At 36.6% G+C, this 13,274-nt stretch overlaps 1 protein-coding gene across 1 annotated transcript in view; it reads right to left on the bottom strand.

Moving 5' to 3' along the window:
* Positions 1-7,286: 7,286 nt before the first annotated feature.
* LOC117797274 (olfactory receptor 4S2-like) overlaps positions 7,287-13,274 on the bottom strand; it is a 6,611-nt gene continuing 623 nt past the window's right edge. Inside the window, exon 2 of the mRNA XM_034648662.1 lies at positions 7,287-8,263. Coding sequence (XP_034504553.1) covers positions 7,287-8,263 — 977 coding nt within the window. The remainder of the gene's footprint in view (positions 8,264-13,274) is intronic.

The raw sequence follows: 13,274 nt of genomic DNA on the forward strand, positions 1-13,274 counted from the left end.
ATTTCCCTAGATTAGAAGTAGAAAATGTTATGATGTGTGATACCCCCTCTAGACTGTGATGTGCATTTCCACTTCTACTGTCCCAAAGGACTATATCACTTAGAGATGTTGGAACCTTAGGAAAATGGAGACCTATCCAAATCTAATACTATACGAACTGCTTGAATAGCTTACAGATGTTTGCAATAAAGACCTTAAGTAATAACACCTTAATATTTCTTTTATTCAGTGTCTTCTACATGTGCTTAATGATTAGCTACTGTATGTCAGACACTGTACTAGGCACCAAGCATATAATGATGAATAAGAGAGAAACTCCTTATTTCCCTAAATCAACCTGTAACTGACTGTCCCATCTATGAATCCACAAATACTTGTCAATACCTCTCACCTAGAAATGTTCTCTGATAAAGAACTTTAGGTTCTATCTCAATTTAATTCTATCAGCCGGATCTCCATTTCATGTTTTTCAGAAATGTTTCTTCCTAAAATTATCTTTATATTATACTCTGTGAAGTGATGATGACAGAATTACCTTTAGTAAATTTGCAGATACAAAATTAATATATGGAAATTTGTTGCATTTATATACACTGATAACAAATAGCAGAAAAAGAAACTAAGAAAATATCCCATTTGCAATTACACCAAAAAGAATAAAGCAGCTAGAAATAAGCTTAACCAAAGAGGTGAAATAACTATACTCTGAAAACTATAAAACACTGATGAAAGAAATTGAAGACAACAAAAACAAATGGAGAGATTTTCTATGCCCATGGGTTGGAAGAATTAATGTTAAAAAGGACATACTACCCAAAGAATTCTACAGATGCAATGCAATCCCTATCAAAATACCAGCAGCATTTTTCACAGAACTAGAACAAATAATCCTAAAATGTGTATGTAACCAAAAAAGATCCTGAATAGCCAAAGCAATCTTGAGAAAGAGGAACAAAGTTAGAGGTATCATACAATACCAGATTTAAAGATATACTACAAAGTAGTAGTAATCAAAACATTATGGTACTGGCCCAAAAAGAGATACACAAATCAATGAAACAGGATACAGGTCCCAGAAATAAACTCACACTTACATGGTCAACTAATCCATGACAAAGGAGGCAAGACTATACATTGGGATAAAGACTGTCTATTCAACAAATGGTGTTGAGAAGACTGGACAGCAACATAGAAAAGAATGAAACTGGACCACTTTCTTATACCATACATAAAAATAAACTCAATATGGATTAAAAACCTAAATATGACACCTGAAACAATAAAACTTCTAGATCAGAACATAGGAAGTGATTTCTCTGACATCAGCCATAGCAACATTTTTCTAGATATGTCTCCTCAGGCAAGAGAAACAAAACCAAAAATAAACTATTGGGACTATGTCAAAATAAAAAGTTTCTTCCCAGCAAAGGAAAAAACCCAGTAAAACAAAAAAGGTAACCTACTGAATGGGAGAAAATATTTGCAAAAATAATGTATCCAATAAGGGGTTAATAGCCAAAATATATAAAAAGCTTATACAACTCAATGTAAATAAAAAAGTCCAATTTAAAAATGGGCAGAGGATGGGGCACCTGAGTGGCTCAGTTGGTTAAGCGGCTGCCTTTGGCTCAGGTCATGATCTCAGGGTCCTTGGATCAAGCTCTGCATTGGGCTCCCTGCTCAGCAGGGAGCCTGCTTCTCCTTCTCCCTCTGCCCCTCCCTCTGCTTGTGCTCTCTCTCTCTCTTTCTCTCTCTGTGTCAAATAAATAAACACAATCTTTAAAAAATAAATAAATAAATAAATGGGCAGAGAATCTGAATAGACATTTTTTCAAAGAAGACAGCTGGCCAAAAGACATATAAAGAGATGCTCAGCATTACTAATCATCAAAGAAATGCAAATCAAAACCACAATGAGATATCACCTTACACCTGTCAGAATGGCTAGAATAAAAAAGATAAGAAATAACAAGTATTGGTGAAGATATGGAGAAAAAGGAAAAATTGTGCACAGTTAGTGGGAATACAAATTGGTATAGCCACTATGGAAAACAGCATGGAGGTTTCCCCCAAAATTAAAAATAGAAATACCATATGATCCAGTAATTCTTCTACTAAGTATATACCTAAAGATAATGGAAACTTGTACCAAAAGATTGGGATCATGCCCTGCATATTTTCAGACCACAACACTTTGAAACTGGAACTCCATCACAAGAGGAAATTTGGAAAGAACTCAAATACATGGAGGCTAAAGAGCATCCTACTAAAGAATGAATGGGTCAACAAGGAAATTAAAGAATTTTTAAAAATCATGGAAACAAATGAAAACAAAAACACAACTGTTCAAAACCTTTGGGATGCAGCAAAGGTGGTCCTAAGAGAGAAGTACATAGCAGTACAAGCCTTTCTCAAGAAACAGGAAAGGTCTCAAATGCACAAGTTAACCTTACACCTAAAGGAGCTGGAGAAAGAACAGCAAATAAAGCCTAAATCCAGAAGAAGAGAAATAATAAAGATCAGAGCAGACATCAATGAAATAGGAACCAAAAGAACAGTAGAACAGATCAATGAAACCAGGAACTGGTTCTTTGAAAGAATAAGATGGAAGAGATAATGTGAAAATTTATGTTTATTGCAGTATTACCTACAATAGCTAAGATATAGAAGCAACACAAGTGTCCACTGATAGATGAATGGATAAAAAAGATGTGGTATACTATTCAGCCATAAAAAAATAATGAGATCTTGCCATTTTCAACAACATGGGTGGACCAAGAGGGTATTATGCTGAGTGGAATAAGTCAGACAGACAAAGACAAATGGCATATGATTTTACCCAGAGGTGGAATCTAAAATAAATAAATAAATAAATAAATAGAATGCAGAAAGAGACCCATAAATAAAGGGAAAAAAAAAACAGGTGGTTGCTGGAGGAGAGGAAGTTGGAGGATAGGCAAAATGGGTGAGTGGGAGATACAGACTTCCATTTGTGGAATGAATAAGTCACAGGGTTAAAAGATAAAGAATAGGGAATATAGTCAATGGTATTGTAATAGTGTTGTAAGATGACAAATGATACCTATGCTAGTTGTTAGCGTAGCATAATATATAGACTTATCAAATCATTATGGTATACACCTAAAATTAATGTAACATTGTGCGTCAATTATATTTCAATTAAAAGAAAAAGGAACATGGAGGAAACTTAAAGGCATAGTACTAAGCAAAAGAATCCAATCTGGAAATGCTACATACTGTATGATTCCAATTATATGACATTCTGGAAAAGGCAAAACCATGGAGGCAGCAAAAAGATCAATGGTTACTAGGTCTTAGGGGGGAGGGGGCAGGGGTGGGGACAAGAAAGGATGAAAAGGCTGAGCACAGAGAATTTTTAGGGCAATAACACCACTCTGTATAATAATATCATGATAGATCCATCATTATACATTTGTCCAAACCTACAAAATATTCAGTACCAAGAGCAAGCCATAATGTAAACTATGGACATTGGGTGATTATGATGTTTTGTAACAAATATACCACTCTGTTGGGGGACACTGAAAATGAGGGAAGCTATGCGTGTGTGGGGGCAGGGGAGGTATGGAAAATCTTTGTACCTTTCCTTTAATTTTGCTGTGGACCTAAGACTGCTTTAAGATAATTAAGTCTTAATTTTAAAAAATCTAGAAGAAGAAAATCTCTCTCCTTTTGGATCTCTTTATCTACCTTTCTGCCAATCCCTTCAGGCATAATGGTGTTAACCGCTCTACCGCTTCTAATCCCTGGTTATGGTACTGCCCCATATGACTCCTCCATATCTAACATTTTATAGACAGTCCATCTGTGAGATTCTCTTTGTGAATTATTCTATTTGGAGTGTGTCATCAGTTTTCCCTTAGGGTCCTAAATGATATAGATAATTTTCTATAAATGTATCCTTAAGCCCATCAACTTGTTCCGTCCTATTGCCTATGCCCTTATGACTAAGATGCTCCATCATCATAGATAATACAAATTTCCATTTATCTCTGTTTTCTGAAGCCTCCCATCCTGGGGCTTGTATCCTTCTGCTTTCTATCACCCCCTATCCTGCTAGACAGCTCTCACCTTAAAAGTGCTTTGGGCCACCCCTACACGGATTCCTTGAGCTTATCTCTTCCTCTTTGTTTCTTTTGCTGGGACACATCCTCCCATACTTTAAAAGAAAGGGTACTTATAAATTTTATAAATCTTTGCATGGCTGAAAAGGTCTTATACTACTTTCATATCTGATTGATGGTTTTGTTCTGTCTAGGATTCTAGGCTGAAAATCAGTTTCAGACACTTTTCTACCGTATTGAAGGGTCCAGTTTTGTTACTAAATACTCTAATGCCTTTTGGATTTTACTTACTGTTTTGTGGCCTATATTTTTTTCTCTCTCTCAATAATTTTATAATCTTCTCAACCTCTAGGGGAATAAAATTGCATAATAATGCATCTTAGTTCTTGTTTTCACATCACTAGGGTGGGCAATCAATACATTTTTTGTATCTGGAGACTTAAACCTTCCTGCTATGAGTTTTCCTTTCATTGTTTCTTTTAAATTCTTCCCCTCTGTTTTCTCTGGAAACAAATATGAGTTGAATGTTTTACTTCTTGCTTAGATTTTTCATATTTTTTTCTATTGTTCATTTCTTTGATTTTTTAAAATTCTACTTTCATGGAGACTTCTTTGACTCTATCTTTCAACCTATGTTGATTTGTCTTAATTTTATTTATTACTCCTTTTGTTTCCAAAAATAATATTTTTATTGTTTAGTTTTTTTAAAAAAATATCATGTTCTCATTTCAGAATTGCAAATATTATCTCTGATCAATGTAAAATATCAGTGGTTTTCAAAGTGAATTTTTTTCTGTGTTATCTTGGATTCCACAAAATTCCTTTGGCCTTCTTAAAGTCTTACTTTTTACTTTAACACCTTATGTGTATTAAAGAATTTGGCACCAAAATTTTGACCAAAAACTCTGGATCAATAGAGCAGAGCCAATGAACTGGTCGGATTCTGGTCAAGGTTCTAGCAGAGAAACAGCCAACCTATTTATGATGTCCAAAGGCAGAACGTGAAAGACTTTTCTCTAATATAATTTAATTTCTTAGTGCAAAGATGTCAATATTGTTTGTGAAGCATATGCCTGTGTGAGCCTCTGGGAGTGAAAAGAGAGGATGGGAGTCTGAACCATTCCTTTCTCTTAATCTCCCTATTACTAGCCCTGAATGCCACCATCTCCTTTATGTGGTGCCCTGGCATCTCAAACATGTCAGGGATTCTGGGAGATAAATCTGTCTATTTCTCCTCAGTATCCCCCTCAGTTGCTATTTTAGTGTTAGCCTTTTTATATGGCCAAAGCAATTACACCTTTGTCTTCTCTTTTCCAAATATTTGTTGGAATCTTCTGTCTGCACAGTCTAACTTCTGTCCTGTTTTCTTTGTTGCTCTGAGTATAAACTTGTTTCCTCATCGCTGTTGTTATTGTTGTTAACTTATTTAGATCTTAGAGGGAAAAGGGAAAACTAATGTAGTCCACAGTTTTAAATATAAATTCAATATATTTATTTTTAATTTTTATTTATTTTTTATTTTTTTAAGATTTTATTTATTTATTTGACAGAGAGAGACAGCCAGTGAGAGAGGGATAGAGGGAACACAAGCAGGGGGAGTGGGAGAGGAAGAAGCAGGCTCCCAGCGGAGGAGCCCAACATGGGGCTCGATCCCAGGACTCCAGGATCACGCCCTGAGCCAAAGGCAGATGCTTAACAACTGTGCCACCCAGGCACCCCAATATATTTATTTTTTAAATAGGTATTAATAAAAAGGATAGACTGATCCTTTTCTGCAGAGAAAAAATAATATGAAAAATATGACATAAAATAACATATATAATAAAAATATAGTGACATATAAGAAAATAACATAAAAAAGTGTTAGTGGTGATCATGTATAGAAAGCCTAAGGGCAGAGAAATCATTTTAAAGAGTTTTCAAAAGTCTCACTCACCAACTACAGTCAAAATCATAGTATCCACCTCCCGTGAAAGGGACAGACTGGTAAATGTAATGTTTCAGTGGGGTCACCATAAATAATGTCAAGTCTCTGTTACTAAGGAAAAAAGAACTATGGATACTGGGGTAAAACAGGTAGACTGTGTCACAAGGATCTCTTGTGCCTCCAGCACTGTGCCATATACAGGGAGTGGAAAAGAAGTAAGATACATTACTTACATCCTTGATAAGTTGTAGAAATGAGATTAAATCCACTAAGGGAACAAAAACCAGACAGAAAATAAGTGTCTGAAAGCATTTTATAACCTATAAGGTGGTGTGCTTAAGGCACACAGAAAAAAATAAATAAATAAAATAAAATAAATAATAAATAAATAAATAGATAAATAAATTTTGATGAAAATAATCAGGGCAGAATTTTTGGAAGATATGAGTCATGAAACAAGATCTAGAAAGTTCCTCAGAGGGTGCCCAGCTGGCTTAGTCAGTGGAGCATGCGACTCATGATCTTGGGATTGTGAGATCAAGCCCCACATTGGGTGTAGAGACTGTTTAAAAATAAAATCTTGGGGTGCCTGGGTGGCTTAGTGGTTAAGCGTCAAACTCTTAGTTTCAGCTCAGGTATGATCATGAGATCAAGACCACATCAGACTCTGCACTCAGCAGGGAGTCTGCTTGAATATTCTCTTGCTCTGCCCCTCTCTCCATGTGCACACACTCTCTCTCTCTCCAAAATTAGTAGAATAATTGTTTTAAAAAATAAAATAAAATGTTAAGAGTAAAAAAATAAAATGTAAATTAAAAGTTCTTCAGAATAAAATTGCCTTTTCCACCCAGCTATTCTACTCAGCTATTACACTTCCATTTTTAAGAGAAATGGTCAGATTCCTCAGAGATATTTTTCTCTTGTAACCTCATTCTAAATCATTCAATTATAGATTAAGAAAGCTTAATTTGAATCAAAGGGGTCTACAACATGAGACCCCTTTAACTGAGATACTGAGTTGGAGTTTTTACCCTCCTACTCTAAAAGTAAAAGAAGATAAACCTTGACAGTATGGAAACGTCTAACTTTAGCCCACCTAAAGACAGAAAAAGAAAACTGTCTCAAATTATTGCCTGTTCAGGGAAAACCTTGTACGAGACAGTTGAATTTTAAATACTATTCCTTAAACTCATTACTAAGTTACAGACCACTGAAGGTATCAGCTAATTCTCTGATTTTGCAATTCTGATGAGCTATCCCACCTGCTTTTCCTTCAAGGAGACCTTGCGACTCCATATCCATTTCATGGCATTCTTTACATCGTTATTCCTCAGAGTGTAGATGAGTGGGTTTAACATCGGGGTGATGGTAGTATAGAACACAGACACAGCCTTATCTAGTGGGAAAGTAGTGGATGGACGCAGATAAATAAAAATACAAGGGACAAAGAAGAAAGTTACTACAGTGAAATGAGACCCACAGGTAGAGAGAGCCTTGCGCCGGCTCTCTGAAGATCGCTTGTGAAGACTGAATAGAATGACAGTGTAGGAGGCCAGAAGAATGAGGAAACACCCCAGAGAGATGAGACCACTGTTGGCAATCACCAACATATTTACCAGGGTTGTATCAGCACAGGCAAGTTTTAGGACTGGGTGGACATCACAAAAGTAGTGGTCAATGACCCGATTATTGCAGAAAGGCAGCTGAAAGGTCAGGAGGGTCTGAACAAAGGAATGACCCAGGGCTCCTAACCAGGACAGTGATGCCAGCACAATACAAGCATTGGCACTCATGATGGTGGTATAACGGAGAGGCTGGCAGATGGCAGCATAGCGGTCAAAAGCCATAACGGTCAAGACAAAAATCTCAGCACAACCAAAAAAGTGGAAGGTGAACATCTGAGTTACACAGCCCCAGTAGGAAATGGTCTTTTTCTCAGAAATTAAGTCTGCAATCATCTTGGGCGCAGTGGCTGAGGAATAGGCAATGTCCACAAAGGACAGGTTGCTGAGGAAGAAATACATGGGTGTGTGGAGCCGGGGATCAGAAAAGACCGTGAGCAGAATGAGCAGATTTCCCACCAGGATCACGATATAGAAGAGAAGGAATAAGGCAAAGAACATCAGTTGCATTCCAGGATCTTGGGAAAGTCCTAGGAATATAAACTCAGTGACATTGTTAGCCACTTCTGTGGGGACCCAGATGATACTGGCTTGGTGGCTCTGGTTCCCTGCAAAAATAAATAAATATCATAAACCACTGTAAGCACGGTAAAGCCTAACAGGAACAGTCTTATGAAACTATTTAAGTGATGCTAAATAGGAGATGAAATTCTTCATATTTCTTGAACATGATTAATGGATATTTTTCTCACCATTAATTTTCTTACCACGTTATTGACTCACATTGGAGTTTCTGTTATACTTACACCTATAGTTCCTTTCTCCCAAATAATAATCTAGAGAATATGAGGGGTTTTTTAATTGGATTTAATGTTGTTCCCTTATCCTCCCTCTGTATTTCTCTCTCTGCCTCTCTCTCTCTCTCTCTCTTTGCCAGATATTCTCTTTGGGTTGGAAAAATTTTAATTAATTATTAAATGGATAAGTTAATTTTGGAGGGTTAAGATAAATGCAAGAAGTCAGGAATTGAGATTTGATGCCAAACATCTTAGATGTATCTTTTTTAATATGATGTACACAGATCAACTTTAGAAGAATAACATTCTACTTAATCAACTGAGAAAGACTGTTTTTAGTTTCTAAATTAGGTTGGAAGTTTCAGTACAATTAAAAAGTAAGTCGTTTTTAGTGACCAAGAATAACAGCGACAGAGACCCCCTGCTCACCAATAACCCATGCTTACAAATCACACTGAGGGAGTTTCAGTTCTAAGCCTTGGTCTGCCTGTGAAAATTCCATTTTGCTTGCCAGTAAAAAATACCTGAGGAGCGGTCAAGCTATACAGAGAAATACTTTTTCCCTGTGTTGCTCTAAAGAGTTTAAAACTTTAAAACTTGTTGAAACTCCTATCATCCTCAGTCCTCTTACCTTGAAAAAGCCCTCTCCCTGTAACCATAGGTAAGCATCAGAAATAAGATTTCCCATACAGATAGCACTATAAATGGTAGTTAAAGATAAATGTCTGACACCATTTTACAAACTATATACAGGGATCCTCGAGGCACACAGATGAAACTATTGCGTAAAAATTATCAGAGAAGAATTCATAAAAGAGATAAATCATGAGACAAGATCCAAAGAAGTTCCTCAGAATAAAATTGGCTTTTTTGAAGAATTGCAAATTACTAGCTATCTTCCGTCTTTGCTAGGAACACCTCTTTTCTGCCTGGATAGTGGAAGCTGATAATTTCAGTTTGAGCACCCCTACCAATGGGATTACTTTAAGTAAATCTATTTATTTTTTCTGAATCTCAGTTTTCTCATTTGTAAAAGATGGGTGATATAGTTATTTTACTTCATAAAGCTGTTACAGAAATAAAATGTGATCATTTGCGTAACTTTTTTTTTTGCATTTATGAGGTGGCTTACTTTGTAATTTGAATCTGTAAAGTAGGATCTTTCTAGTAAGTAGGAGCTTCAATTTGATCTCTTCGTCTATTATATAAAAATTATATAGACAAAAATAGAAAATATTAAAACTTATCCTTAATTTTATTCCTGAGATAATAAACTATAGTATCTGTCCATTTCCATTGGAGACATATTATTAATAGTAGTGATACTGGTAGTAAACATTTACTAAGCACTTTACTATGCGCAGGGTTGTATGCTAAACTATTAGGATATGTCCCCTCATTCTATACTCATAGCAACGTTGGAATTTCTATCTCCATTTTAAAGAGCACCAAATTTCTAAGAGGTTAGGTAAATCATCCAATATAACACAGTCAGGGAAAAGGCTCTTATTTGATTTGAGCCATCCTAAGCCCAAAACCCATACAATATGTATCCCCTTAAATAAATGAAAAAGGGTAGAATGATAAGTAAACAGATGATAACGACAGATGATAAATAGATGATGGATAGATGACTGATGATAGATGATAGATAGATGATAGATAGATAGATAGATAGATGAGAGATGATAGATAGATGATAGATGATAGATAGAGATAGATAGATAGATGATAGATAGATAGATAGATAGATAGATAGATAGATAGATATAGATGAAAGAAAAGTGGATGGATAAACTCATGAAAAAAGAATTGCATTAAAAATAATCAAATGCTCTCTTATGGTGCAAAATTCTTTGAATATAGAATATGCCTCATTAAAATCTTTGAACATTCTGACACTGTACCAGCAAACCTAAATTGTGCTCAGTGATAACCAATTGACAGAGTGATAAGGGTTGAAAAAAACATTTAGGTAATCACAGAAAACACTTATATTGAAGTTACTGTGTGCTAGGTATTGTTCTAAGTGGTAGTAATTCATTTAATTCTCATAACATTCATACAGAGTAAGCTCTCATCATCATCCCTACAAGCATTCCTTCAGAAATGTGAAAACTGGGGGCGCCTGGGTGGCACAGCGGTTAAGCGTCTGCCTTCAGCTCAGGGCGTGATCCCAGTGTTATGGGTTCGAGCCCCACATCAGGCTCCTCCACTGTGAGCCTGCTTCTTCCTCTCCCACTCCCCCTGCTTGTGTTCCCTCTCTCGCTGGCTGTCTCTATCTCTGTCGAATAAATAAATAAAATCTTAAAAAAAAAAAAAAAGAAATGTGAAAACTGAAGCGCAGAGAAGGTGCATAACCTGCCCAAGTTCACAGAGTGAAGTAATTGGCAGAGCTGTTCTCTGAACTTAGGGCACGGAACTTAAAAGTTTATTTTCTTAATGAATTTGCATACTGCTGGGGCTGTGGGCAACAAAGTGAGCATATCTTCTTTCTCATTTGAAAGTCTTAAACTTTCTGTAATAGTCAAAACCCTCCTTTTCTGCTAATCATGAAATTTTTTTAAAGCTGTATCCAGTTTTTACAGGCCGAGACTACAGCTGCAACTGGCAAAATCATCACAACATTCAGAATTTGTGCCCAACTTGGCTTAAACTTAAAATGAGAGTGCAATGAGTGATGTGATACTGATCATTAATCTGACATTATTTCACTGACTGTGGTGACTACCAAATAGATGAGGCCCACACATAAACCAGCAATCACAGTTCCAGAGGAGAGTCAGGCACCACTCTCCAGAGAGGGTCTTCACTGAGTGGAATTTTGAAAGGTGAGTTAGAGTCAACCTGATGATGAAGAGGACTACAGGGTGAGGACGCAGAGGAGAAGACAGGTCAGGAAGGATGTTCTAGGCCTATGGATTAGGATATATGAAGAGAAAGGGTATAAATCATCATAGAATTCCCTCTGGGGAATGCCAACAGGTTTGATGCAATTTGTCACAGAATCCATGAAGGGAAGTGTCAGGATGTGAGTCTAAAAAGGAAGGAGATCAGGTCATAGTCTCATGAGTGAAGTTTGAAGAGTTGGAATTTTTCATGAATGATTTGGGGGATCATAAAGAATGACCACTGCTGCAGCAGGAGGGCAGTGGAAATGGGGAAGGTGGTGGAGAGTAGCTGTTACAAAGACGCTTGAAACCCAGCTTTCCTAGATTCAAATTCAAGCCCCCCTATTAGCTCACATTATGACTTCAGGGAAGTTACTTAACTTCCCTTTGCCTCTGTTTTCTCAAGGGTTAAAAGTAAGAATAGCACTGCTGTACAGGTTAGATACATGGCACACTGTAAGTGAATATTTAATTATCATCATCCATCTCAGTGCCTGGAGAACATGCTGAATGCAAGGAGGGAGAAAATCATGGGTAAGAGTCATCTTAGGATGCTAAACTCCTTACTATGTTCACCTTCTAATTCCCATTTATATGTATTTCCATATTTAGAAAATGTATCTACTGCTGACACCCACTTTCTCAAATATGTTCTTTGACTAGAGTAGTACCAGAATATAGTCCATATTCTTTTCTTTAATCAATTAATTAGCATATAGTGTAGTATTAGTTTCAGAGATAGAGTTTAGTAACTCACCATTTGCTCCTTACATCATGTGCCCTCCTTAATGTCCATGACACAGTTACCCCATTCCCCTACCCACCTCCCCTCCAGCAACTCTCAGTTTTTTCCTATAGTTTAGAGACTCCTATCATTTGTCTCTCTCTCTCTGCTCTCATCTTATCTCTACTTCCATTCCTCTATGTTCATCTGTTTCGTTTCTTAAACTCCATGTATGAGTGAAATCATAGATGTGTCTTTCTCTGTCCATATTCTCGAATGACTTCATTTCAGAGTTCAAGCAAGGATTCCCAAAGATGTTTGGGCAACTTCTATATTCTTCCTGGATAGTGGCTATCTCAACTTGATCTGGGGTCCCCTTGGGGCTGATAACATTAATCCAAGTCGAAGACCCAAGATCTTTCTACTATCTTCACTGGGAGAAAGAGCATAGGATTTAAAGATAGACCAATAGGGCCTGACTCAACAGTGCTGCCTCTTACAGGCTGTGTGATCTTAACACAATTTTCCTCACTTCTATTAATTTCAAAGTCCTCCCCTGGGAAAGAACAATGCCACCCATGTAAGGATCAGATTAACTAATGGATATAAAAGCAACAAGTTAACAGTAAATCTAAGTCATAACCATTTCAGTGAAAGAATTTCAGAAGCATCAGTATCAAACATCTGAACACTGTGGACAAGGGCCTATATGGGATGGATCATTTCCAGTGGTCTGTCCAGGTTCTTAGGTTAGAGTTAGTCTCTCAGATAATGTCAAAGACTATATACTAGTTATAATGGTGTTAAAGAAATAAGGTTGCTCCCTTGTTTCAGTTTATAAGTCCACCTAAATTATTTCAAATAAAACAAATAGCAAGACTGCAACTCCCTAAAGTCCTCTGGGAAAGAGATTTAGTCTTTAGTTTCTTCTGTGAGTGATTTGCAAGGAAAAGAGATCAAATACTCTGGATATCTTTCCTAACAGCAAGTTCCATTCCACTGTAAGCTCTGTGCAGTAGTGTCTTTGACGTCAATATCCCTCATAGATACATCATGTCACGTGTACATGCTTTCATATCTCTGGTCACTTGATATCATTTTATTACCTGTCGGTCCTTTGAACTTTTACCTATAGGAACATATAAAGTCCCAATTTATCCTGTTTCTCTAATTGTCCACAACTGAGGCAGTAACTTACTAAGTATTT

The sequence above is a fragment of the Ailuropoda melanoleuca genome, chromosome 20 (genome assembly GCF_002007445.2).
Source record: "Ailuropoda melanoleuca isolate Jingjing chromosome 20, ASM200744v2, whole genome shotgun sequence".
NCBI lineage: Eukaryota > Metazoa > Chordata > Mammalia > Carnivora > Ursidae > Ailuropoda > Ailuropoda melanoleuca.